The sequence below is a fragment of the Ailuropoda melanoleuca genome, chromosome 9 (genome assembly GCF_002007445.2).
Source record: "Ailuropoda melanoleuca isolate Jingjing chromosome 9, ASM200744v2, whole genome shotgun sequence".
Lineage (NCBI taxonomy): Eukaryota > Metazoa > Chordata > Mammalia > Carnivora > Ursidae > Ailuropoda > Ailuropoda melanoleuca.
In genome coordinates this window covers 42,503,851-42,530,675 of record NC_048226.1, presented here as the reverse complement: position 1 = coordinate 42,530,675, position 26,825 = coordinate 42,503,851, and the positions used below count along the sequence as shown (strand labels likewise).

The 26,825-nt window shown below is 45.8% G+C and overlaps 1 protein-coding gene across 6 annotated transcripts in view; it reads right to left on the bottom strand.

The window, feature by feature from the left end:
• SULF1 (sulfatase 1) overlaps positions 1–26,825 on the bottom strand; it is a 154,278-nt gene that overhangs the window by 6,914 nt on the left and 120,539 nt on the right. For 5 of the 6 annotated variants that reach the window (XM_034668155.1, XM_034668154.1, XM_011224018.3 and 2 more), the window contains 10 exons: positions 19,504–19,720; positions 16,322–16,568; positions 14,199–14,295; positions 13,649–13,743; positions 13,060–13,125; positions 12,015–12,187; positions 7,999–8,141; positions 7,781–7,904; positions 5,902–5,935; positions 4,635–4,700 (listed from right to left, as the gene is read on the bottom strand). In XM_034668155.1, the coding sequence (XP_034524046.1) occupies positions 4,635–4,700; positions 5,902–5,935; positions 7,781–7,904; positions 7,999–8,141; positions 12,015–12,187; positions 13,060–13,125; positions 13,649–13,743; positions 14,199–14,295; positions 16,322–16,568; positions 19,504–19,720 (1,262 nt within the window). The remainder of the gene's footprint in view (positions 1–4,634; positions 4,701–5,901; positions 5,936–7,780; positions 7,905–7,998; positions 8,142–12,014; positions 12,188–13,059; positions 13,126–13,648; positions 13,744–14,198; positions 14,296–16,321; positions 16,569–19,503; positions 19,721–26,825) is intronic. The other variant, XM_002918502.4, reaches the window with a different exon arrangement.

The window sequence follows — 26,825 nt, the reverse complement described above, 5'->3', positions numbered from 1 at the left end:
AACTTTATTATCCAACATCCTTCCTAGACTAATATACATTCAGGGCTTACTTGTGCTAAGCACTTTTCAGATATCGGCTCATGTAATCCTTACGTATTATTATGTTATGTATCTGATCACCTTTTTACAGATGAGAAAATGAAGTTAAAAGGTTAAATAAATCGTTCGAGAGAATCAGCACAGTATGGAGATTAAAAGTGCATGCTAGCCCCAGACTCCATCATTTATCAGCTATATAATCTTGGGAAAGTTACAAGAAACAAGGCACTGGGAGCAGAATCACTATTGGAAAAGTAAAACAAAATTTTGAACACTCTTTGGGAACTTAGATGAATCCTGACTTCTCCCTGCCCCTGATCCTGACCTGAGCGGCAAGTGTTGTGTGAAGAGAAACTTACCCACTGGTTGGCATGGCGTGTCTAGCGGAGCTTTNTAGACTCTGGCTCAGGCTCAGGTAGTGATCTCAGGGTCATGAGATCCAGCCCTGCATCAGGCTCTGTGCTCAGCAGGGAATCTGTTTGAGATTCTCTCTCTCCACCTCCCTCTCCCCCTGTGCGCTCTCTCTCTCAAAAAAACAAAAAAACAAAACCAAACTTTAAAAACACGACCAGTAATTATGTCCCACTGTATGCATGGGTAGCAGAGATCATGACCAGTAATTATGTCCCCCTGCATGCATGGGTATGCGTGGAACTGTAACTCTTCCGGAGCGGTGTTATGATCAACAAGGACTACTGGTGTCCTACGAAGCAGAAAGAATAGTTTCTACAGGGACTGCCTGATTCCTACTGACTTCTTGAGCCTGCTCTGTTCCTACTCCCCACATGGCCTCTGCCGTAGCCTTGCCAAAACAATGTCGTTTCCTGAAAGTGCCAGGCTTTCTCCCTCCTCACTACTGGTATTTATTGCTAGAATGTGCTTCCCTGACTCAGCATCTGAGTTCGGGGCTCAGCCTTCAAAATGAAACTTGAGCATTACTCCCTCCATAAAGGCTTTCCGGACCCTCCTCAGCACCACGGTAGCCCCTTCATTATAGCACCCACGTCTAGATGCTTCTGGGTACTTGTGCTCAACAGCAAACTCTGACTTTCACCAGGCTAGGTGTCTAGAATTTCAAGGGGCAAGTAAGAGGTCAATCAGAAATTCATAAGCATTGTAATTTTGTGGCTTGTTGCTAACCGGAGGTATGTTTTCACTGAGATGGCTATTCCCCTCCCACGTTTCAGTTCTGAGGGCATTCATTAGATTTTCAAAACTGAGAGAGCCTGAGCAGAGTATCTGCACTAACATACCCAATCTTTCTCCGAAGCCCTTCCCTGTTTTTTCGTGTGCTCTTTGTTTTTCTGAAGGCACAGGGTTTCCCGTATTTGGGACCAAAGCGGTGTGCCTCATGCGTGACATTCATGCTGCTTGAAACACAGCAGGTTTTAGATGGAAATGGAATTTGCTTTGGGTTTTGGAATTTCAGAGGCTCTGAATTTGGTGTCCTGCAAAATAACTAAAAGCCAGTCAAGCAGAAATCCTTTTTATTTGTTATGCATAGAGGATTTCTAGTGCACTAATTTCATTGATGAATTGCAAGAACACCTATTTATTTTACAAGTACAAGACTATGAACGTTCAACTAAGAAGGCAGAATAGAACTATAAATAGGAAGCTATGTCATTTATGTACAGATGAGTAACTTTGTATAGTCAATGGCTGATTAAAAGCACATACCTGCTCATTGAGGCAAATGCACATAATTTTCCCTCTTTCTTAACACTCGTTATTTTTAAAAAACCGCTAATTTTATTACCCATTAATGTGATGGTAAATGTCCTTCAAAATTCTAGGGCTCTTTGATATTTCTCTCACTATTCAACTTTATTATCCAACATCCTTCCTAGACTAATATACATTCAGGGCTTACTTGTGCTAAGCACTTTTCAGATATCGGCTCATGTAATCCTTACGTATTATTATGTTATGTATCTGATCACCTTTTTACAGATGAGAAAATGAAGTTAAAAGGTTAAATAAATCGTTCGAGAGAATCAGCACAGTATGGAGATTAAAAGTGCATGCTAGCCCCAGACTCCATCATTTATCAGCTATATAATCTTGGGAAAGTTACAAGAAACAAGGCACTGGGAGCAGAATCACTATTGGAAAAGTAAAACAAAATTTTGAACACTCTTTGGGAACTTAGATGAATCCTGACTTCTCCCTGCCCCTGATCCTGACCTGAGCGGCAAGTGTTGTGTGAAGAGAAACTTACCCACTGGTTGGCATGGCGTGTCTAGCGGAGCTTTGGCTGGATTTCAGCGCCGGCATCCCACACAGCAGCCCTGCCTCTGACCCATGTCCTAACAACTCTGACCCTCAGTCCTCCACTGCCTGAGGAGGCTGGTCCCTTTCACCCCAAGCCCTGACCTTGACCCAACTCTTGGTCAAGCACTTAAACAGAAAAGTCCAACAGAGCTAGCAAGGCAGCTTACAGATAAAATGCGCTTAGACAGCGATGCGTGTCAATTATTTTTCAAAAGAACTGGAAAGAAATATGCAGAGAAAAATAAATAAAGTGGAGTCGTGAGATGTGACAGAGAGAAGAGAAGCAGGTGGTGCTCCATAAAAGCAACACAGAGCAGGGCAGCGCAGGTCGGGTTCTGTCCTTCAAGAAGTCCCCGCAGTTCAGAAAAGAGACGGAACTCAGGATTACCAAAGAGTGATGACCGAGATGGCGCTGGAGCTGATGAATCTCTTTTTGTGTCTCTGTAAGACATAGGAACCTTCCTTGGCATTACGATGTCGCTATTCCCTTTCAGGTACTGTCTCGTTCATGTTCATGTTTCGTATCCTGTGTACACCTTACTAATAATACGTGTCGTTACTGGGGCTGGATGTGTGCTCGGCTCCGTTCCCAGCTTCTTACTAGCAAGGCAGGACTTGAACCCGAGGCAGCCTGGCTGCTCCATACGAATCAGGCCCCGACACAGAGCTAGTTCACGACACCCGTCTGCAGGCACGAGCTGTTGCTCTGGGGGGGATGAACCCCAACCCGCAAAAGCAAGGGGCGCAGAAGCGCGGCTGCTGAGGGTGGAGCACAACGTGGCCTGCTGGTCTCCAGGCTGAGGCGCCCCGGGGCCAGGGAGCAGCCCTGCCAGCATGAGGCCGCCCAGAACCCTCGGTCTGCCCTATGCAGCCCCGGGACACACACCTGCCAGGAGCATTTCCTGGACATCAAAGGGCAGTGGCGTTAGCTTTCCTAAGCAACGGGGAACAGAAACACCCCCTCAACCTGTTGATCCCATTCTATTTTGCAACACGGCAATGACTGCTTTCAACTGGAGCCAAAAATGATCTCCTGAGTCATGGGGATGACTTTCAGAGAGCTGCCCTTACTCTGAACTTGTCCTAACTGGAAAATGACCGGCGTGAGTCAGTGGAGCCTGGCAGGGGGGCCTCACCTCAGGCACATGCCACAGCCACCAGTAAATAGAATAAATAACCAAGTTGAACAAGGAACAGACTTGCTTTTCGAAGGCCATTTAAACAGATCTAAGGATTAATTTTTTCAAAATCCACAAAGTTGAAGGCAGTTAAAGCTATTAGCTAGTCAATCTTGTGCAAGGTGAATGTTTCTGAAATACTCTGTTGAATTCTCAAATTTCAAATTCTTCGGGTGTGCTTGTTAACCAGTTTTCTCAAAGTCTTTTATAATGGAATTTTATGATTAAAAGTGCATTTAATCAGTTTTCTAAAAAAAAATTTAAAAAAAGTCAGAATCTTCTTGAAGGATGCTGGCTTCTGAAGAAGCCTGTCAGGAGTGCCGTCGCGGGAGGGCAGCGCACCCGCAGATGCCGTCTGGAGACAGGTTCTTCGGCCAGTTCCACGCAGACGGTGGCTGGTCTGGCATCTGTTCCCTTTCAGTCCAACAGGACACCGCGAGCAGGTGAGGCCACGTCGAACGCTGCTTTTGGGTGTCCAGACGCCCCCCAGGTGTGACAGGCAGACGCTCTCTCAGTAGCCCCGTTTCATGATCTCCTCCTGCCTCATGGCTATCCGCTGAAAGCCAGCTTGCTCCCTGCCTTGTGAAAAGGCGGGGCCCCAAAATGCCAGTCATTCTGAGTTCTCTAGTATCCTTAAATTCGTCCTTTGGTAAGGAATTCTGGGGGGTGGGTGGGAAGGCAACAGGTAACACTCTGTCACCTGGCACACACAGCCACGTTCTCAGACAGGCGACCCCATCGACAACAAGTCCCCAAGGCTGTGACCAAGGACCTGACAGGTGATGGATTTAGTGGTGGCGGCAGGGAAGGGAGAGGGAAGAGTTCCGGACGTCCCCCACTTAGGACCGAGTGCAGGTCAACACCCCTCATCTGCCAGTTGTCCAGGGACGACTGGGTGAAGAGGTCCTGACTCAGCTCGGACCCGGCGTGTCCTACAAAGCCTGCTCAGATCCTTTCACCTCCTTCTGCACAGGGACTAGAAGAGAGCTGACTGCAAATCCCTTCGCTGTAAAGTTGAGTGCCTCATAAAATAACTGTAAGTCAGTATTTAGTGTTAGGTCTGTTTCAAGCATCACACTTCGGCAATGGCTTTATGTGGCCCCTGGGAAGCAGGTGCAAGAGTGCCTGCGTGCGGGGGATTACCTCGTCAGCCCATATCCCGGGGGAGACCAGCTTAAGAGCGGGTTCTTCTGCTCTGTCCTACGTGTGCTGGGGGTGATGTGGGGTCGGGGCGGGGGCAGAGCCAGGAAGGGAAAGAACACAGGAGAGAAGAGAAAAAGAAGAGAGAGACACACATGGTTATTAAGGCTCCTTAAAAGCCCAGCTCTCTTTGATCTGTTAGTTGTTCACCTCTCCCCCCATCCTCCCTCCCCTTGCCTGTTGTTTAGCTTCCGGTCAGACCTGTGAGCCGCCCTGGAAAAGGGGGACTCTGAGACCAGAGATCAGGAGGCTGGAGGGGAGGCAGCAGGGCAGACAGGGTGTCCTGGCACGGCACAAAGGAAGCCCATGTTCCTTTGACGGATTCATCAGCCAGGGTGCTGACACATCGTGCCTCAGTTTCCCCTCTGTAGAGGTGGCGAGGTCAGGCCCCTTCTGCCCCACACAGCATGTTTCTGACAAACCCACGAGCTCTAGGCTCAGAGGGGGAAATTACCAAGGGCTGACGGGGCCAGGTGTGCGGGTGCCCCTCGAGAACACGATGAGCCCCGAGGGATGGGTGGGGTCGGAGGGAACAAGACGGTGGGGCTGAGGCCCCTTTATGAAGTTTGGGTGTGTCAGGCGGTACCGTCTCCGTGCTACGCAGAGGCCTCTCTGTCCCCGACCCCAGCCCCTTGTCCTCACTCACCACCACCCTGCAGAGCCTTCTGACTCGTGTCACTGCGGCCGCTCAGCACCCAAGCTAATTACGGGCTCTTAGCAAGGAGGCGCTCCTAGCTCCCCCACCTTCAGCTTCAGAATGCTCTTGAAGTTCCCACCACTCCTTCTGTGTCTTTGACATTATATTTCGTAAACATCTCGAACTAGCTTCCATGAAGGCTCTCCAGCAAATCAACGTGTAAGCACCACAAAGGAAATCATTCTCCCAACCTCTCCCCAGGGCTCCCAAAGGTCATTCTGTTTTTTTTTTCCCCCTTCCACATCATTCCATGCTTTAAAGCATCATCTAATGAGCAAACACACATGGAGTAAATGCTCTGAGAGACATCCTGCAGTGACAGGCAGCTGATTAAAAGCAAAATGACAGATCCACACCCAATGACACAATCTGGTGGAGAACGCTGTTAGCACACGCATGCACCCGCACCACGCTCTGTGCGACACGGTGACAAATGGAAATTAGTTGAAATGGCTGGGTCATGCAATTATTGGGAAAAGAAGCTGCGGGGGGAGAATAAAAAAGTGTGAATACCTGTGTAGGTCATAGCTTCCTCTGTCTTTATTTCCTGATATAGGAAAATACAAGAGTAATTTATGTTAGCTTTAGAACTCACAAAACCATTCACTACGTAGTTTTCCATGCACAACATCTAAATCCTAGAAAGAAACAGATTGTGTTAAATACAGACAGTGCTGGAGCCCCACAGAGCTTTTCTAGTAGACAGGTTCAAAATGAGGATTGAAAGCTATAAATAAAAAGGTTTGAGATAAAACGCAGAGCAGTTCATATGAAACATGAGTGCAATGGGAAAGGAGGAGAGCCCATTTAAGGGCAGGAAGAGAAGTCCTGCCAGTCAGTCTCAGTATAATGTTGGTTATTTTGAGGCAAAACACTTGTTTGAGGCAAAACACTTGAAAAAAAAAGGGGGCCAATGATCATCTCCCTGAGGAATCATCAGAAGGTGGGGAGGACAACTTTGGGTGGAACAGCGATCACGGGCTGCCCCTGGTGTGTCATCTCGTCAAGAGACTGTCAGACTTCTCTGGGCAATTACGTGATCACCTGTAAGAGAGCGAGGTCTTTTGGGGGAGAAATGTCTGGGTGTAATATTTCTAGTGCTTCTCATAACTGGTTTAATTTCTAGGCCTTATTGGGCTTCCCCCCGCCCCCCGCCTTTTGGCTAAGATTTGAGGAAAAGCTCAAACAGAGAAGCAGGATATCTGAAAAGATTTGAGCTGAGTTGATTCGTGACCAAAAGACCTTTCTTGCAAGTCAGGACCGGACTTCTCTGCTGGCCATTCATCTGAGTAAGGTGTAACTGAGGAGTGTTGGCTGAGAGCTGTGAGGTGACTTCTCTCACAGGGTTTATAATTTCTTATGGGACCTTTGCAGCTCGAAAGCCTCAGGACCCTACAATGGTGGAAATGACAGGTGGCACCTGTCAGGATGGGCACTCCCCCTTCCAGTCACACGAGCCAGGAAGAGGCCTACTTTCAGTGCTGGTGATGCTGGCTCTGCCAGGGACCTAGAGACACTGGCTGTTAAGGATGCTGAGAAAACCCAGCTGTACACAAAGGGCTCCTGCAGAGTGCTCCCCACTGCCGGGGGCTCCTGCTTTTTGCCCTTTTGGGGTTGGCAGGCTGTGTGGACGCCCATGCCCTTGCCCTTGCCAGCTCTTTCTCCTTTCTTCTGTGGACCGCTGGAATTTACAGTTCTACTGGAATTATGAGAAAATCCGTATTCTCATCAACTAGGAAAGGGCGGGAACAGACTGAAAAGAACTGTCGCCCTATGAACCAAAGGAGAGATAAGTTAGTTTAACACAGCAGCCCAGGGAGGGAACATCTGGCAGATTCCCTATGGGCCCTCTATCGCTGTTAGAGTCCAAGACACTGCATTACTCAAGTATCTCTGGTTTCAGAGGGGAAATCCTGGGAAAAGAAATCAAATTCCCTGTGTCCCGGGCAGCAATCCCCCTGGGGCAGCTTCCAACTGTGTGATAAGCAGAAACAGGGCATTGCGTGTTTCCGTCCAAATTCACCCAAAAAATTGAGGATATCCTGGTTTACCTAGAGTCTCTGTTATGCCTGTTGACAGCAAGAACAAATAAATCCCCTGTGCTTTCATCCGCCTGCCAGGGGATGCTTCATTCAGGAAGGTTTACTAGTAGAACAGACGTGTGGGAGAAACTGGAATGAAACGCTCACCAAATCTTTGGGCCCGTTAGACTTTTCAGTAATGCTCCCAGAGGTAAACTTAGAGAACACATGTTCGGAATCGCCTGGAAAGTCTCGCCTGTAAGTACGTCACACTCTGTACATCTATGCCTAGAGACGTTTCATAGGCAGAAAACTCGACAACACAAAGAATTTCCCGGGAAATACAGGAAAAAACCCTTCCCCCCGCTTACCAACTTCCAGGCCCTTCGGTCTTGGGTTGCACTGCTTGTACCCTTGACAGCTCCTGAGCTCCATGAGTTGCACGTGCAGCTGATTCAAAATGCCCCGTTCCACCGTGTGCACTGTGTTTGTGAGCTGCGGGCCGAGAGGCCGGGACGAGAGGGGTAAGCTCAGGTTGTGGCTAGTTGACGCTCAACAACGTTCATCCCACGAAAGCACATCGACTTACCTGATAAGGATCCGTATTCATATCAAAATACTCCAGAAAGCCAGTGGCAAACTCACAGAAGAGAAAATTATGCGTCTCGTTGACTGTCCGCAAACACCAGTAGGTGTTGTTGTTAGAACTTGTGCAGGCACAGAAAGAACCCACTGCCGGTAAAAAAAGAACAACAGAATGAAAAGAATGAAAAAAACACAAAAAACGGAGGTAGGCTAGCCATTCTACCATTTCCTTATCTTTATACTGTAAGAGGCACATTCTCTGTCTTGTAACTACTATATGGTGAAATGTTTAAAAATTTATATTTCCCCCCTCTCTAAACAATTTGCTGTGGGAACAGGTGGAAAATGGGAAAACCAGTGGCAGTCTACGATTGGGAATACAGGCTGGAGGGCAAGGTGAATTTTGAGGCACATTAGTTTGCCCCCCACCGTCAGGCCGTGGTGTCTGAAATAGGGCAAGTGAGTGGAGAACGGGAAGAAAATGATCAGAACTTGTATTTCTGGTTATTTTTACCTTTTCTTTAAAAAGGAAAAGAAAATAGTTACCTAATAGAGTTGGACCTGGTGCCCTTGCTTGCTCTCCATGTCATGGCCGCACCTCACAGATGGTACGCAGAAAGAAGGCACTATTTGTGATCACGTAGACAAAGTTGTCTTTTTTTTTTTAAAGATTTGTTTGTTTGAGAGAGAGAGTGGGTGCGCATGCATGGGGGGGAGGGGCAGAGGGAGAGAGAATCTCAAGCAGACTCCCAGCTGAGAGCAAACCCTGACTCGGGGCTCAATCTCACGACCCTGAGATCATGACCTGAGCTGAAACCAAGACTAGGACACTTAACTGCACCACCCAGGTGCCCCAACAATGTTTTAACATCAAATGGGCCATGACCATGAACATGTTTTGTACCATGCAGAGGTTCACTGGTTAACTGGTGGAAAGTATATAAAACAGATGTCAAGTTAAAACAAAACAAACCACCCAGGCTTCTTGTATAGAAAGGGAGTTTCCAAATTTGCTGGCCTTTCCTGCAATGATAATTGAATTTTAAAAATGTGCTGTCTAGCGAATATTTTTGAAACAATTGGGATAGGTACACTTAATGAGCATTCAATGTCCATTATGTAATTTGCATGTATTAACTCATTTAATCCTTAAGAGAACCTTAGGAGACAGGGATTATGTTATTCCATTTTACAGATGGGAAAAATGAGGCACAGAGAAGTTAAGTAATTTATCCAAGGTCACACAGCTGACAAGTGGCAGCATTAGGGGTTTGGCTAGAGGGTGTACTCTTTTTTTTTTTTTTTTTAAGATTTTATTTACTTATTTGAGAGAGAGAATGAGTGAGAGAGAGAGAACATAAGCAGGGAAGAACAGAGGGAGAAGGAGAGGGGGACGCAGACTTCCCGCCTGAATAGGGAACCTGACGTGGGACTTGATCCCACCTGAGCTGAGCGTGGATTCTTAACCAACGGAGCCACCCAGGTGCCCCTAGAGGGTATGCTCTTAACCACTCCATGCTACTTAACCCCCTACCCAGTATTAAACACATTGTCTGCTTAAGCTGAAAAAGATGTTTTAAACAATGAATGAGACATGATTTTTTTTCAAAGATTATTTTAACAGACTATTTAGAGCATAAAACGGTTCACAGCAAAACTGAGCAGAAGGCACGGAGAATTCTAGAGACTGCCCCCATCTCCACAGATGCCCAACCTTCCCCACTACCAACATCCCCCACGACAGTGGCTCATCTGCAACAGCTGATGATCCTACATTGACACATCGTCACCCGACGTCCAGAGCCTACATTAGGGTTGACTCTTGGCGCTGTGTGTCGTACGGGCTTTGACAAGCGTATAAAGACATGCATCCACCAGTATAGCGTCATACAAAGTAGTTTCACTGCCCTAAAGATCCTCATTGCTCCATCTATTCATCCTTGCCCTGCAGAAACGATTTTTCAGACTGCTGTGTCTCCTGTGCCCCAGCCCAGAACTTGGGGAGAACGGACTCCCACAACTGGAATGACCCTCAGAGAGCCTCACGCCCCAGTTTAGAGAATGAGATTAAAAGTTAAATGCTATGAGGGTGCCTGGGTGGCTCAGTCGGTTAAGTGTCTGCCTTCAGCTTAGGTCATGATCCCGGGGTCCTGGGATGGAGCCCCACATCGGGCTCCCTGCTCAGCGGGAAGCCTGCTTCTCCCTCTCCTCCCTGCTTGTGCTCTCTCGCTATCTCTGTCTGTCTGTCTCTCTCAAATAAATAAAATCTTTAAAAAAAAAAGTTAAATGCTTTGAGTTTAAGAGTTCACTTGGCTTCCATGTGGCTGGGAATGAAGATGCAAACCTGGACACTGAAATTAAAAAGCGTCAAAGTGGAAAGATAAAACAAAGATCATCAGATATAGGCCCGAAACCCTCAAGAATGGTCTGGGCTCCTGGAGTCTCCAAATCCCACTTTGAGAAACACTGACCCAGGTGGTCCCTTGGGATCTTTTCAATGAGAAGATCTGCAGTTTTAGCTCCTCCCTGGGATGTAAGCCTTCAATCAGATGATGTGCCACAAAAATTTATTTTTGGGCACTATTTCTAGATGGCCTCAGTGAATTCTGTGCATAGGCCACGAAAGCACATGTAGGTATGAATTTTAAAAAGCGTACAATCACTGGGGTGCCTGGGTGACTCATTCAGTTAAGTGTCTAGCTCTTGATTTCAGCTCAGGTCATGATCTCAGGGTCATGAGATCAAGCCCTGCACTGGGCTCTGCAGTGTGGAGCCTGCTTAAGATTCTCTCTCTCTCTCTCTCTCTCCTCCTTCTCCCCCTGGCACATGTGCTCTCTCTCCAAAAAAAAACCAACAACAAAAAACCCCCACACAATTGTTATTATTCCATATCATCAGCAGTTCCATGTAAAACTGTCTATTTTGTAAGGTCCCTATTCTTCTGTGAGCACGGTGCTAGGGACCAAAGGGACTGAGAATTAGAATACAGCCCCTGCATCGAAGGGGTTTTCACTTCCTTTCATTATACTTAGAGTTTGACACGAAAAAAAGTAGCAACAAAATCTATTCAAGCCAAGATTGTTCATCTATTTATTTTGTTATTTAGTTAGAGATATAACTAAATCCAGTCTTACTGGGCAGGAACTCTGCCAGGAGCTGGGCAGTATGTGAAATAACACCATCAGGAGAAACACCCAGGGCGACCTTGGCATTTTCAAATAAAATACGAAAACAAATTTCCAAAGAAAATGGTAACTTTGGACAAAACCATTCTAGTTGCCAGTAGAGAAAATAACATGATGAATCATTCTCGATCCCTGGTTTCAGGCTGCTGAAGCCCTAGCCTCAGTAACTGTAGTGTGAGTTGCCGTCTCTCTGCATGGCAGTGGTTAGCAGCAACTCAGATGAGGTGACACGTTGTTCACTGAAATCACTGCGGTCATGATGTCACAATACACAGAAGTCAGGTCATTATGCTGCACACCTTAAACTTATATAGTGCTGTGTGTCAATTATATCTCAATAAAGCTGCGAAAAATATATTTTTTAAAGATTTTATTTATTTATTTGACAGAGATAGAGACAGCCAGCGAGAGAGGGAACACAAGCAGGGGGAGTGGGAGAGGAAGAAGCAGTCTCCTAGCAGAGGAGCCTGATGTGGGGCTCGATCCCAGAACGCTGGGATCGCGCTGTGAGCCAAAGGCAGATGCTTAACTGCTGTGCCACCCAGGCGCCCCGGGAAAAATATTTTTTTATTAAAGATTTGATTTCTTTATCTATTTAGAGAGCGCAAGTGGGGGGAGGGGCAGAGGGAGAGGGGGAGAGAGAGACTCTCAAGCAGACTCTGTGCTGAGTGAGGAGCTCAACGCGGGGCTCGATCTCACGACCCCGGGATCATGATCTGAGCTGAAACCAAGAGTTGACGCTTAACCCACTAAGCCACCCAGGTGCCACAAAACTGGGAAAATATTTCTTAAAAAAAAAAACAAAACGCCTAAACCAAAACCACACACTACTTACGGTTCCAGAACGGGGCCGTCTGCCAGTGGTTGTTGTCGTGGGTGAAGCAGGTGAGGCCCGGGAGGCTGCATTCCTCGCCCTTCCTCTGGCGTTTCTTCTCCTTCCTCTCCTTCCTCCTCCGACGGTTCTCCTTGAAGAGCTGCAGCTTGCTGTCTACTTCTTGAACAGTTTCCCTGTTCCGACAGAGGGATGCGGTCATGATCAGGGAGCACTTTCCCAGGGAAAAATACCACCGTTGTTACGAATCTCACACAAACAGGCAGACACGCCGTAAGAGATGAGTTTTATTTTTCACAGAGGGCCTTGAACTATAATCAGCAGGAGTGAAGACAAACTCATGAAGTGACAACTCTCTTAGAATTTTACTGAGCCTGAAAGGATCTTCCTTACGTCCATGGAAACACTGGTGGAAATGAATGTCAATGTGAATCCATGGATCCCGCTAGACGCAGCATTTGGACAAATGGCTTAACTTCCTGGGGACTCGGTACTCATCAGCCATAAATTCAACGGTTAGCGGGATAGTAGATGACTTGGAAAGAATTTCCTTTTGTTATGATTTTGTTTTTTTCCATAAAGGGCTCAACTTTTGTTGAGGCTCAATACTAAATCCGGTCCACATGCAAATTTTACTGTTATTTTAAAAATATGTACATTTCTCCCAACTTTCAGAATTCAGCACAGTTGCAGACTGTTCTATGGAACACACCAACCTTATCAAGACGGCCCCATTTCCCAATCACTGTCCACAGAAAGCAGTGCACAGAATAAAATCCAGTTACCATCCCATACATCAACAGAAAACACACAGAGAATTAGAGCAGAACTCCTCGTGGCTCCCCCTGAAAGGATTCCAAAAGCATGCCCGTTCTCTTGGCAAGGTATGGGCTTTGTTTTCAACTTCTTAAGCTCTGTGCCCTCCTGGATAGAGCTGCCTGCTTGGAAGCGGCACCACGTGGCACACAGGGCTCCCTTCTACGTTTCAGAAGTGCCCAGTGGACAGTCCTCCACTCCCAGCAAACGCGGAAAACAGAGACTCACTTACTTGAATGGGTGGAGGTGGCTCTTCACCTTCTCTTGCTTTTTTGCACCTTTCTCTTTATTATAATAGCTACGGGCAAGAAGATTGAAAAGTTAGTCTCCGTAGTCTCACATTCAATCAGACTGTCCATTTTATTTTATTTTTAAAGATTTTATATATTTATTTGAGAGAGATCGTGAGAGAGAGCAGAGCAGGAGGGAGGGGCAGAGGGAGAAGGAGACTCCCCACGGAGGAAGGAGCCTGATGTGGGGCTCAGTCCTGGGACCCCGGGATCGTGACCTGAGCCGAAGGCAGACGCTTCACCGACTGAGCCACCTGGGCGCCCCGACAATTCATTGTATAAACAGAAAGCAGAATAGAATGAAACTGGTTACTTTAACTGTCTTAGCTTAATGGGGCTTTTTAACCTTCGGCTTAGGTTTATGACATATTTCACTTGACCTAAAGAGTTTAGGTCATTACAGTATATGATAACAAATGCAATTTACTAAGCTTTCTCTTGGTATAAGAGAGAAACAAGCCCAGCGCTTATCCCCGGAGTTTGTAGAAACACGAGTTTGGACACAAGAGCGCGAGGCAGCCTCACACTCACCTCTGTTTACTACAGGCACACTCCTCCGGCTTTCTCCTTTTTAGGTGTCCTCTCACTTCTCTTAAATTCTTAATTTTGTCTTGCAAGGCTTCAATCTGGAAGACACATATTTGAACAATGACATCTGAAGATCAGGATTTCTTTTCACCTTATTTGCTGTGCTCCGTAATTCCAGCTATTCCGCCGAGATGGTCATTAACTTGGAAACAAACTGGGCACAGAGTGTGGCTACGGCGATGTTCCTGCTGATGGCTGTAGATACACGTTAACAGGTGCCTCACTCACGACGGGATCGCTTCCTCCCAGAGATTTCAACAGGTCACCGAGTCAGTGCCCGCTATTTTATCACACCCTATTTTGTTTTCAGGCAGGATGATCACTACATCCCCAGGGAAAGGTAAATACCTTGCTACGTACGCTACGTTTCACGTAATTGTCATTGTAAGAAAAAAAAGGAGTGGACACACAGCGAGCCCCACCAGTCACTGAGGGGCTGGCGAGCTGAGTTTGCATTCGGAATACACCCTCCAATCCCACGGCCATGGCTAACCTCTTTATCAATGTATGCTTTGTGGTCCTTCCAGGCTCTGGCCGATTGATACAGTTCTCTCTCACAGTGGATTGTATCATTCGGAAGAATAAAGCACCTGCAAAAACAAACAAACCAAAAACAGTAGAAATAGGTTTATATGCTTGTCTATTTTTTTAAACCCATTAGAAATAGCAGAGGGAACATAATTATCTTCTAAACTCTTAATTCAAATGCAAGCAGTAGTTTGAAGCTGAGCCATACACAAGCATACGTGGGAATGTCTCCTGGGCACCCGGGTGGGGAAAGGATGGTGTCAGAGAGAGACCATCACTAAGATCCCCTTACACTGCAACATTCAATATTCACGTCCCCAAGGATAGCTACCACCAGGAAACTCCAGTTTTGAAAGCCTCCTCCACTACTGTGGGAAAAATGGAGGTCTTCACAGTTATACTGGAAGCAAGTTGTCTGATTAAAGAAATGCAGAGTTAGAAGGGGGTTATTTAGGCGCTCCTGGGTGGCTCAGTCGTTAAGTGTCTGCCGTTGGCTCAGGGCGTGATCCCGGCGTTCTGGGATAGAGCCCCACATCAGGCTGCTCCGCTGGGAGCCTGCTTCTTCCTCTCCCATTCCCCCTGCTTGTGTTCCCTCTCTCACTGCCTGTCTCTCTGTCAAATAAATAAATAAAATCTTTTAAAAGAAAAAAGGGGGGTATTTATCCCATTCATTTTGTTACAAAGAGCCTGCCTCAAGCACCCCATTCAGTTCGAAGCAAAGAATCAGCCTTTGCGATAGAGAAAAGTTGGGATAAGGAGTCGATCGATACTGAAAAAGAAACAAATCCTGGTCTAAATCTCCTAGCGCATAACTCTAACAACTACAGTTGACCTGGAACGAGACAGGCTGGAACTGCACAGGTTCACTTATGGGCAGTTTTTTTTTTTTTTTGGAGAAACAGACCAGTACTGTAAACATATTTTCTCTTCCTTATGATTTTCTTTTTTTTTTTTTTAAGATTTTATTTATTTATTTGACAGAGACAGAGACAGCCAGCGAGAGAGGGAACACAAGCAGGGGGAGTGGGAGAGGAAGAAGCAGGCTCACAGCGGAGGAGCCTGATGTGGGGCTCGATCCCATAACGCCGGGATCACGCCCTGAGCCGAAGGCAGACGCTTAACCGCTGTGCCACCCAGGCGCCCCATCTTCCTTATGATTTTCTTAATAATACTGTCTTCTCTAACTTATTTTGTTGTAAGAATACAGCTATGTGTTAATCGACTGTTAACGTTATCGCTAAGGCTTCTGGTCAGCCATAGGCCACTAGTAGTTAAGGTTCTGGGGAGTCAAAAGTTATTCATGGATTTTCAACTGTGGAGGTGGGAGAGGGTCTGTGTGCCCCACCCCTGCCTTGTTCAAGGTGAACTGTACAGGCACGGGAAGACCAGTCCCAAAGATAAAAATCTGCCAGAGCTCAGGATACCACCTTCCCAAAGTGATAGAATGAGAGAGACGAGAAGACCTTGCTAATAAATTCAGAAAGAAAATTTTTCTCTATCAAGACAGTAACTGGATTTTGGAAGGAAATGGAGAACAGCTTTGGGGTAATCGTCTTCTTCCCTGTCTCCGTGACTCCCGGGGAGTCACATGCTCTCTGGGATCTGCCCAGGTTAGTTAGGTGTTTCTGCATCTTATGTCCATTCCCAACACATCCCACCTCTCTGGAAGCTTCTCCAGGACCCGCAGTCCTCCCTCCCTTGGGCTGTGTTTCATTTCTGCAGCTGTGAGTGTGCACCTGCTCTGAGCCTCGACAGTGCTGGTGATGGTTTCCACCTGTTCCCAAGGCTCCCACAAAGGTAACTTCAAGGGCAGAGCTCCATGCCTGCTAAGTTAGGATGTGACGGAACCACTCTGGCTAAGCTCCCAGTTGATCAGCCTTCATGTGAAACTGAACCCAAAGCATGTGTCCAAACGTACGACTGTTGGGACTCCCCCTTGCTTCCTTAAACCCCAGTGGTTTTGTGGGCCAGCCTCTGGACCCTGTACGGCCGAGAGATATCACTTTTTATAAAGAAGCAAAACAGTGATAATGGGGAGGGGGGGATGACTGGGAACTCAGCCCCCGTGAACACCCAAAGCCTTCCTACTTGTGAGTCACTCGGACGGTGGTGGGCAGGCCCAGGGCATTGTCTCTGTCTGCCAGCATCGCGTCCCCGTTGCCGGCAGCCTGGGGACCTCGGGGCCCCCTGTGGCCTTCATCATGGCGCTTGGCAATATTTCTCGGTCGCAACACTTGCAATTCCTCTTCTTCCAGGTTTATGTCATAGATTTCGCCTTCAAATTCGACTGACAAGGAACGTGTTTGCCGGGTATGGACAAATCTGGGCTTGTACCCTGGAAATAAGGGAAGACACATTAATACGGACGTCTAGGTGTAGTTTAGGAGGGAGGAAAGGCACCACCTGGCTCAGCATTCTGGGAAGGGCAAGCAGTTCATACTGGGTTGTTGAGAGGCCTCGGGGAGCTGCGCGCAGCCCACTAGGATTCACGTCGGGAGGGCTGGGCTCTTGTCTGGGCTTGGGCGCTGCATAGCAGCACAGTGGACGGCATGGTCCTCGGGACCCCAGCCCTTCCTCCCACCAGTGAGGGGGTATGTCTGGGGGACCGCCAAGTTCCTTTCCACTCACGGCAGGCTGTGAACTTCCACATTGCATTTTCAGTGTGGACTGCTAAGGCTAAAATTATATTCCCAATCATGGTATTAATCATACTACTGACTATCATTGACTGGGCTTTTGCTGTGTACTATTCGGCTCATACTTATCTCTAATCCACAATCTTGGAAGACCTTTATTATTATAATAAATCTTTATATTAAAAAAGCTTATTAGATTTTCAGAACAGGCTCATAAATTTGGTGTGGTGATTCTTAAGCATGGAAAAACTGAAGCTCTGAATGCTACCTACATTTCGCAATGTTATGGAGCCAACAGCTGTGGGACCTAGGACCCTAATCTACCATATTCTAAAGGCTACAGTCTTTCCACAACATGGGCCGATTTTTCAAAAGGGTAAGTGCTCTCGACACCTTCTATTTGTACAAAAAATAGAGAAAAATTAAATTTTGCAAAGGCTTTTTATCAGCCAGCTGACTTTTAACACCTGGCAGATGGAGGGCAATGCCAGGGGGAGGCCAGCATGTTTTCTGGTCACTGTAGACCGAGGTCAAGGCTCACAGTGCATAGACAAGAGCTTTAATGTGCAAACCTCGGCCCCTCCTTATCAGATGCACTTTGGCTCTGAGGGGGCATACTCACGGGGCCTCCTTTCTCCAGCGTGCTGCTAAAATAGGAAGAAGGGGAGCACCCAGGCTGTGGGATCAGACTCGCCATGGGATCCCGCTGTGATCCAGAGGAGGAAACGCCTCTGTAACAGTCAGCTGGCCACTGAGTTTGCTCACGAGCAACTCCTGCCCTCAGATATGTGAGATATGACGTGCCTTGAAAGAGAGGCCCCAGACAGCTCCAGTTTGTGTGCAATGATGAACAAAATCCGTGTTTACGGTCACTGCTGCGGAGTGCCATCTAACCTCCGGGGACAGAAGAGGCTGCCCCTTCCTCCAAGCCCAACACACTAATCAGCTTCCGTTAAGGGACAGTGTCAGGAATCTTTGTCCTTTTCTGGCTTTCCATTTGATATCTTAGTGTGAGTTATTAAACCTGGCATTTTCTCTCAGGGAAGAAAAAAATATCTCCCAATCATTCGCAGCCTTTGGGTTCTGGATTCCTTTGATTGTGTTGAAAGTTATGGACATCCAGAAAAATGTGCACATACACAGAACAGACTTATCATTTTGGATAAAATGTTAGAAGGCTCATAATTCCTTAAAGTCCATCAGTGGAGTCCAGGATAAAAAAGCCAGTGCTAGCATTGTCCACAATAGCTAAATCATGGAAGGAGCCGAGATGCCCTTCAACAGATGACTGGATTGAGAAGCTGTGGTCCATATATACAATGGAATATTACTCAGCTATCAGAAAGAATGAATTCTCAACATTTGCTGCAACATGGACAGCACTGGAGGAGATAATGCTAAGTGAAATAAGTCAAGCAGAGAAAGACAATTATCATATGATTTCTCTCATCTATGGAACATAAGAACTAGGATGATCAGTAGGGGAAGAAAGGGATAAAGAAAGGGGGAGTAATCAGAAGGGGGAATGAAACATGAGAGACTATGGACCATGAGAAACAAACTGAGGGCATCAGAGGGGAGGGGGGTGGGGGATTGGGATAGACCGGTGATGGGTAAGTAAGGAGGGCACGTATTGCATGGTGCACTGGGTGTTATACGCAACTAATGAAGCATCAAACTTTCCATCGGAATCCGGGGATGTACTGTATGGTGACTAACATAATATAATAAAAAATCTTAAAAAAAAAAAAAAAGCCAGTGCTAAGAGCTTTTACTGTTCTAGTGATTGATTTGATTTCCTAATTTACAACGTGGGGGGCACCTGGTCGAGCAGGAGACTCCTGATCCTGGGGTTGTGAGTTCAAGCCCCACGTTGTGTGTACAGCCTACTTAAAAAAATAAATAACACAGAAAATGTATTTTACTCATTTCCAAACCAGTATAGAAAAGAATTGCCACAGAAATGAGTCACTTTTCCTATTCTGCCACTAGATGGCACTAGACTCTCATTCTTTTATGGAAAGTGCCCCACCGGGTTTTCACGTCTGTAAAATCATAGGAATTTTATAGTTAACCTGATAGAGTTTTTATAAAGAAAATGCTAGGCAGTGCTTTTCACACTGAATTTGACTAGTTTCACCCTTCCAGTCAACCATAACTAAAAAAAGATACTGTCCTACAACAGATGCACCTTTAAAAAAAAAGTATTTATACTTTTCTTATTAGTTTAATACCTAAGCAATGAAACCTCGAATTTTAATTTTCCTCCTTTTTTTTTCTAAAGCAGCTCAAGGCTGACAAATCAGGACATTAGCATTCATGTAAAATAAAACTGACCTAAACTATACCCTCTGCCCCTAACCACACCTGTTGCCCCTTTATAGCTCTTTCACGTGTGTGTATAGTTTGGTGCTTTTACCGAATATATTTTCAGTCTATGCTTAAGTTCAAATGTCCACAAACCCCAAATTTCAACTTAGCTTTGCTCTTTTAAACGGAACTATCATTTGCTTTTCGCGCTAAACCTATGCATAGATAAGATCTCTAATGTAGAAGGAGCAAGCCTTTTGTCTCCCTATTGTGCATTCGCAAAGCACTCTGCCGTCCACTGAGAGGGTCCCTGCGCAAGCTTACTCGGGGTCCCCTGGTTTCTCAGGAACTGCCTTTGACTCTTCCTCTGGCTTCTGCCTGCGCGGTACCCCGGCTCTCCGCAACTGCATTCTTTGTCCTTGTCGGGGAAGCCGCGAGAGTAGAGGTTGCGTGTGCTCTGCCGGACCGTGAGCAGGTCACCGGATCCTTTACACTTGTGAATTCGAAGCTTGCCAGATGTGTCCTCAATGCACTGCCACTTCTGCAAAAGCCAACGCGAAAGCGGGTTACCCATCCCGCTCCAGGTGTTTTTTTATTAAGGACTGCTGCCTTAGGTTTTGGAAGCCCGGGACCCCCCCACCCCGCCCCACGTCAGGAGAGCCGAGGAAGCAAGGCAAGCTTTTATCTGACCCTGCCTAAGTCGACCCCCGGTTCCTTGAGTTCTTTCTTTCACTGCAGGCAACTGCAGATGACAACGAAGTCATTGGAAATCAGAACCACCTCCATGACACTAGAGCCCAAAATGGATCTATAAATCTCCAGTACCCAGACTAAACAGAGTCTTTGAATGAAACATGTAAAAGCCCTTAATTCACCAAGCCACAGAGCACAGCTGTCAGGGCTGTTTTTGCCAGATCCCTGTTTCTCTGGAAAAACACACTTGGCTGCCTTGTTCTCTGCACCCCCCCCCAACCCCCCAGTTTCTCCCTCAACCTGGGGAAGAGTGGCACATGAGGAAGACAGAGATGAGTGTAATCGGAGTCTACCACTGAGCAGGCCAGCTTTCACAAGCCCCAGGCATTGGCCAATGTGTCAGGTTTTCTCTGTGCCTCTTCTTGGCCTTCTATGGACCCTGCACACCCAACAGAACAAGCTGCTCGGGAGGGGACATCGTTCACCTTCCCAAGAGACGGGCACGGGGGAGCTGGCCCCAGGGTTTTCTCCTTCGAGCCTTGTACCAAGCCCCCTGCACACACCGCAGGCAGCTTCAGTGTCCCCCTCCCTCCCTGCCCGTGCTTCTCGAATAGCAACCGGAATGAAATAAGAACACTTCACCTTGGGGGCATTTCATGGAATCCTCCGTATCTTACTGAAAGACCTAATAACCTTCCTCTTCCTTTTTGTCTTCCCCTCGATCTCTCCCTCAAATGGTAGTTTGGGAAGAACACTGACCTGGATTTGAAGTTTACCATGGTTGTTACAGCATGCTATCATGTAGTGTTAGCGAATTTTTGTCTTTTGTTTTCCTTCCTTATATGAATATCACCTGTATACAATTACTGATACTTTTCTTGAAATGGACACATTTCTAAACAATGGCCAAAGCAACAGTACCTGTAAAATCATGTATTTGTTGTGCCAGTTACATATTTTCAGTAAGAAAAAATCATCAAATGAAAGATGGTTTTCCCTGCACCACATAAAATAATCTCAACACCCCCCACCCCTTGTACCTATACCCTACTTTGGGTTACATTTTAATCTCAAAGTGACCTCATGCAAGGTAAAGTTTAGTCATGGGTCCCAGGTGTCTTGGTGAGCAGACAAACGACACTCGTGTACAAAACGGGGTGAAACTCTTCACAGTGGACCGAGGTGCAGGGTGTCGGCTTACTTTCTCTTACTGGAGCCATATGCCCTCTGTAAGGGTTGAAGTATCACAGCTGCCTTGCGCCTCTGCCATAGAGTTCCCGCATCCCCGGTTCATAGGGCTTGTTCTGTGATCTTGCTTTAGCCCCCCCCCCCCACTCTAGGTGCTATTGCATTTGGTTAGGTTACAATGTTCTTTTGTGGCTTGACCAGCATATCTTGGATGTCCATCACCTCCATCCAGAGAAGCAGACTCTAGAGACAAGGCAACTAACTCTATTTACAAAGCCAGGAAGGCAACACAGACAAGAATAGTTGAGGACTCACTAAGTTAGAGATGATTTAACTAAAAAAAAAAAAAAGAAGAAGAAGAAGGAAAGTCCACTTGATTAGGCCCTGGTGAGTTATGTGAGCTTAGTGGTTCTCACACATGGCTGGGCACTGGGAGTTTCTAAAGCTCTCCTGGTGATTTTAATGTGCAGTTGGGGTTAAGAACAACTGCTTTCGATTTGCAACTGGTTGCTGGACCTTGTTGCAGCTGGAACCCATGGCAGGGGCAAAAGAGATACGTTTAGGTCTAAGTAGTTCAGATGGATGAGTGTTTGAGAGGGATGTGTGCATATTGGGGCGTGGGTATGCAAAGGAAGCTGTGTCTAGAAATGTCCTGATGTAATCAGGTCAGAAGATGACTCCAGCTGAACAGAGGAACATTACCAGCTGGGCTCTACAGGCAGGACTATGTGCTCTCTGTAAGAGTAACCAATTTTCCTTACTTTCTCTCCACAGTTAGCTGACAAGTGAGAGAACTTAGGCTTTGTAAAGGTTGACCAGACAGCTGTGTGTGGCCTGCTCCATGGTTCTGCCATTCAACGTGGAGCCCAGGGGTTTTCGAGCCTGGGTTTGTAGCACTTCTGGACATGTCCCATTAGTTTGAGGAGGTGCCATGAAATTCGCAAAAAGAGTTCTCAGAAACTGATATACAACTCCATTGAGAAACAACTATATGCTATATGGAATTTCTGCTGACAAGAAGTGTCAGCAAAATAATCCATAACCTTTTATAGCTCCAAAAAGTTTGGGAATTTGTGCTTGAGTGTCATTCTAGATCTGTATTTGTCCTAAATCCAAATGCTTTAAGACCTGACATCTGTCTGGGTAATCTCTAACTCACGCCTTCAAAAACTAAGAGTTCACTACTTAATGTCTATGGTAGCAAAAGAAGTAGCCAGTGGACCCACAGCTCACAGCCTAGTCGCATAAGAAGTACTCTATTTTCTACTAGAGAAAAAATATGGTTAATGTTACTCTTGAAAAATAATGGCCTCGTGTCTTTTTTGGCTCAAATTTATTTCAATTCTAGTACAAACATTAATTTTTTAAAACACATAACTACAGTGAAAACTTTCCTTAGTTTTATAACCACAATGCATTAAAAAAAATTCTTTTTTTGGGGGGGGGGCCTGGAATTGCTGAGGGTACAGGTAGATTCTTCTAGAACAGAAAGCGTAGGCAGAATTTTTAGTGATCTGGTCTATTTGGAATCCAACCTGCATTTCCCATTAGCCAAATTCGTTGCTGATGTCTTATGGGGCGGAGATGAAGGGAAGGGGTGTTTCTTTCCTGAAGAGATGAATTAAAGCAAACCTGAGATCTGGCACCATCCCGGGCACTGATGATGTATCTCACAAATCAAATATGCATATAGATATGAATGCATTCGCGTGCACACACGTATACCCACATTTACTGGATGCACACATACAGCTATACACATTCTCATATAAAACTGGAGCCCCCGAGAAAAATGCCAGTGATTTTCTATACTGTGGACCCTTTGAACAAGCCACAGGCCCTATTAGATAGAGTAATTAGCTAGCGGCTTTGAAAATCTTCTTAGGGCAAGCATACTAGGAGTTTTAATGAAATGTAACTACCACACATTGGCCGCAATCATTTTGGGGTTCGATATCATGACAATTTTTATGGCTGAGCAATAAAACCTTGAGGTCACTGCAACTACAATGGTCACCTTACTTAGAGAGTTGATCAAGGGAGGCAAAGGAAGAGAGCTTTTGGGAAATTGCTCTGAAACTCATGCTACCGGCACTTACACGCTCAGAAGAGAGGAGGACATGACTTGGAATTGCAGAATGAGCTGCGGCAATGAGATAGGAGCCCAGACACGGGAGGCATCTGCTCATGGGCCATGGGGTCAGCCTCCGAACTGCTCTTTGGGACACACGTGCCCGCGCCGAGACGCAGATAGCCCACTGGCTCCCTCTTATCTACTCTCTTGAAGTTTATCAGTACATCGGTTAACTGCTGGATCGCCTGTCTTCATCTTCCCTGACCGCTTGCCCCTACTGTAAATTCCTTTGCCACTTCGTGGGACATCATCCCAGTTTTCCTCCTGCCTCTCTGACTCCATCTGTACCAATCACTTCACATACATTCATTCCACAACGATTTCTGCACACATTCGGCGAGCGAGGGGCTCGATAAAACTATTTAAATAATTTTGTAGGTTATTATGATTTCATTTTAGCCTTTCCAACCACACTGAAATTTGGAACTGAAGGCAAGGACCATGTCTCATACTCCTGAATTTTTCCCTGAACTTAGCTTAGCATCAAATCACTCTCTTTATTAATTATGTCTTAAAGGTTTTGCTTGATTATATATACTTATATGCAAATAACACGTGATGAGGAAGAGAAGGCTGGCTCTTTCGATACAAGGATTCATGTGTGCAGCTCGTTTGGTGGAATCAAACCTAATGAGAAATAGGACAAATGCCATTCAAACAATTCCCTTCAACACCGTCTTTATCACTATCATTACCATCATCTGTGGAATCTTACTTGAGCCATGTACTGGTTTAGAGCACTTTATATAAGTTAATCCACATAATCATGACTACAGCCCACAGTGCTACCATAATCCGTTTATCAGAGTAGAATTTTCTAGTGGTGAATATCACCTATATTCCTCCCGAGACTTGAGAATGGCATTTTATATCCCTATTGATGTGGCTCAGTGGCAAAAGTCTGGACTTTCAATCTAGAAAAGTCTGGATTTGAATATCAGCTTTCTCACATCACTATGTGTCCTTGAACAAGTCAGCTATACAATCCGAGCTTTGTCAGTACTAGAACTCATTCATGAGCAGGAAGAACTCAGTACATGGTAGGCACTCAACAAAGGCGGTTCTTCTCCTTCTCTTCTCCTTCTCCTTCTCCTTCTTATTATTCCAAAACCGCCCCCCACTCCAAACAGACGTTAAGTTCATTACTTAATTTTGTCTTATGCAAACTTAGCGAGAGGTAGCCATTTTTAATGGAAGTAAGGGTTGGGTTAGGATGTGAAGACCTCCATTTTCATTTTGTTTTGCTGCTAACTCTGCGGCCTGGAGCAAATTACAGAATCTCTTTGTTCTTCCAGATACCACATATGGTAAGAGAATACTTGCTCCTCCTGGCCTCAAGGATATGTCATGTGAATAAATAGTTGAATGTTTCTGGAGTTCTGAAAAAAAAGATACACTATATAAATCCAGACCAATACTATTATAATTGACCTTTAACAATGGTTATCCAATCCTTGGGCAAGTTCATGTTTCATGCTTGCAAATTGTATATAATACAGTAATTATTATTTAGTGGGGAGACTGCGGCTTTGAATCGCACAGATCTTGGTTTGAACTCAGACTTGTCACACCTCCAGCTATGTGACTTCGGTCGAGTGACTTTCTCATCTGAGCTTTAGTCTCCTTATATTTAAAATGAGCATAAGATCTCTTCTATAGAATAATTTTCAGGTATAAAATGTTCCGTGAAAAAGGCCTACCATAATATTAGATGAAGATAGAACTCTGATTACGTCCTTTTCCCGAAGTAACTACTAGATAATCGTGATCATTTCTACATTTTCAACTGTATCTATTTCTCAGATTGATTAAGAATGTTCTATATTCTTGGGGCACCTGGGTGGCACAGCGGTTAAGCGTCTGCCTTCAGCTCAGGGCGTGATCCAGGTGCTCTGGGATCGAGCCCCACATCAGGCTCCTCTGCTGGGAGCCTGCTTCTTCCTCTCCCGCTCCCCCTGCTTGTGTTCCCTCTCTCGCTGGCTGTCTCTATCTCTGTCGAATAAATAAATAAAATCTTTAAAAAAAATGTTCTATATTCTTATTTATGCCTACTTATGCCCATATTCAAGAGCAAGAAACAAAACATTTGGCTACAACTTTTTCAAAGGTACACTGCAATGAAAGCTTAATTTTACACACACACACACACACACACACACCCACACACACAAACACATGGATTAGTTCTCCATTATTATATGTCTTATTATGTGGATTTGGCCATGATGCAGGTCAAATCATGTTCTCTGAAATGTAACAACCATATAGTAATTTTTAGATAAACTGATTATCCTTCAAGCCAGCACCAACATCATGAAACACAGTTACCGGGCGGTGGACATGTGTTTAGACTCTTTATCTCGACATTGGGGATATAAAAATACCATATAAACATCCTCATTCCTATTGCTACTGAGCTGAAGCCACTGTCAGATTTTCTCACCAATGTAAGTAGAGTTACTTGGGCTGAGGAAATTTATCTCCTGTCTTCTTTGAGATGGGGTGAGATGGGAGAGGGGAGGGAAAGTGGAAACGAAAGAAAAGTAGAAGAGAGTGTTTCCTCCTTTAGATTTTCATCTGGATAATCCTTTGCAAAAGTCAATAATGAAATGTTAAAAGAAGTATTGTTCTTGCAGTTTGGGGAAACCAAAATTGGTAAACTGACTTCGGCCAACAAGCGATAACTAGTATTCGTTGAGTGCTTATTATGGGCCAGGTACTGGTTCAGATGTTTAATATACTTACCTCTTATAATCTTTGCTGCAACCCTGTGAGGCAGGTGCTATTATTAGGCCCATTTTCAAGACGAAGAAACTGAGGCAGAGTTCGATTAAATAACTTGCCCATGGTCACATAGCAAACAAGCAGTGGCCCCAGGGTGCAATCCCAATTGACTAGGACCCCAATATAAAAGAGTGGTTTGGGGTAGAATGTGAGGCTTCCGGTGAGCCCTGGTGGAGCGAATAGCACTTGGGAAGGCAAAGACAACAGCTTACATGCAGACGAGAATGCTACGTTGACTGAGCAGGGAGGAGGGGATCCCGCCCAGGGCGGGCTGTGTTCTGGAATAGTGGGAAACAAGAGCATAAATTAAATCGGGTGTGGCCACATTAGGTAGTTTCTAAGTAAAATGTCCTTATGTTTGTCTTTTTCTGACTTGTTTGGGACATCATTAAACATGGTTTGACATTTAAGCCCGTGGTTTGTACTTTGAAAAACGCACAGAAGCCAAAACATCGAGCTGCACCAACTATTCAGAAATGTCCTTCAGTGCAGGTTGAAGAGGGGAGGAGGCAGGGTTTGAGGCCGGGCTGTCCATGCTGAGCTCCATGCAGACAAGTGTTCAGCCAGAGGGTGGCACTGGGGCTCGGTCGTTCTGGCCTGTCCCTCTGGAATAGGGAGCCCTGCGGGGAAGTGTCTACAAGCCACGCTGAAATTTTAACCAGGGCTCAGTGAGTTTCTGGAAACAGGCTGTCAGTTCCTGGCAAACTTGCCAGATCTTACTGGTAAATGCCTTTTTTTCCTGCTCTGCAGCTGGTCACAAAAGGTCAAGGGATCCATGGTCAGAGGGATAATTTAGGGATGAGAACATAAATCCTGGAGCTAAACCAGTACATTCAACAAGCTACAT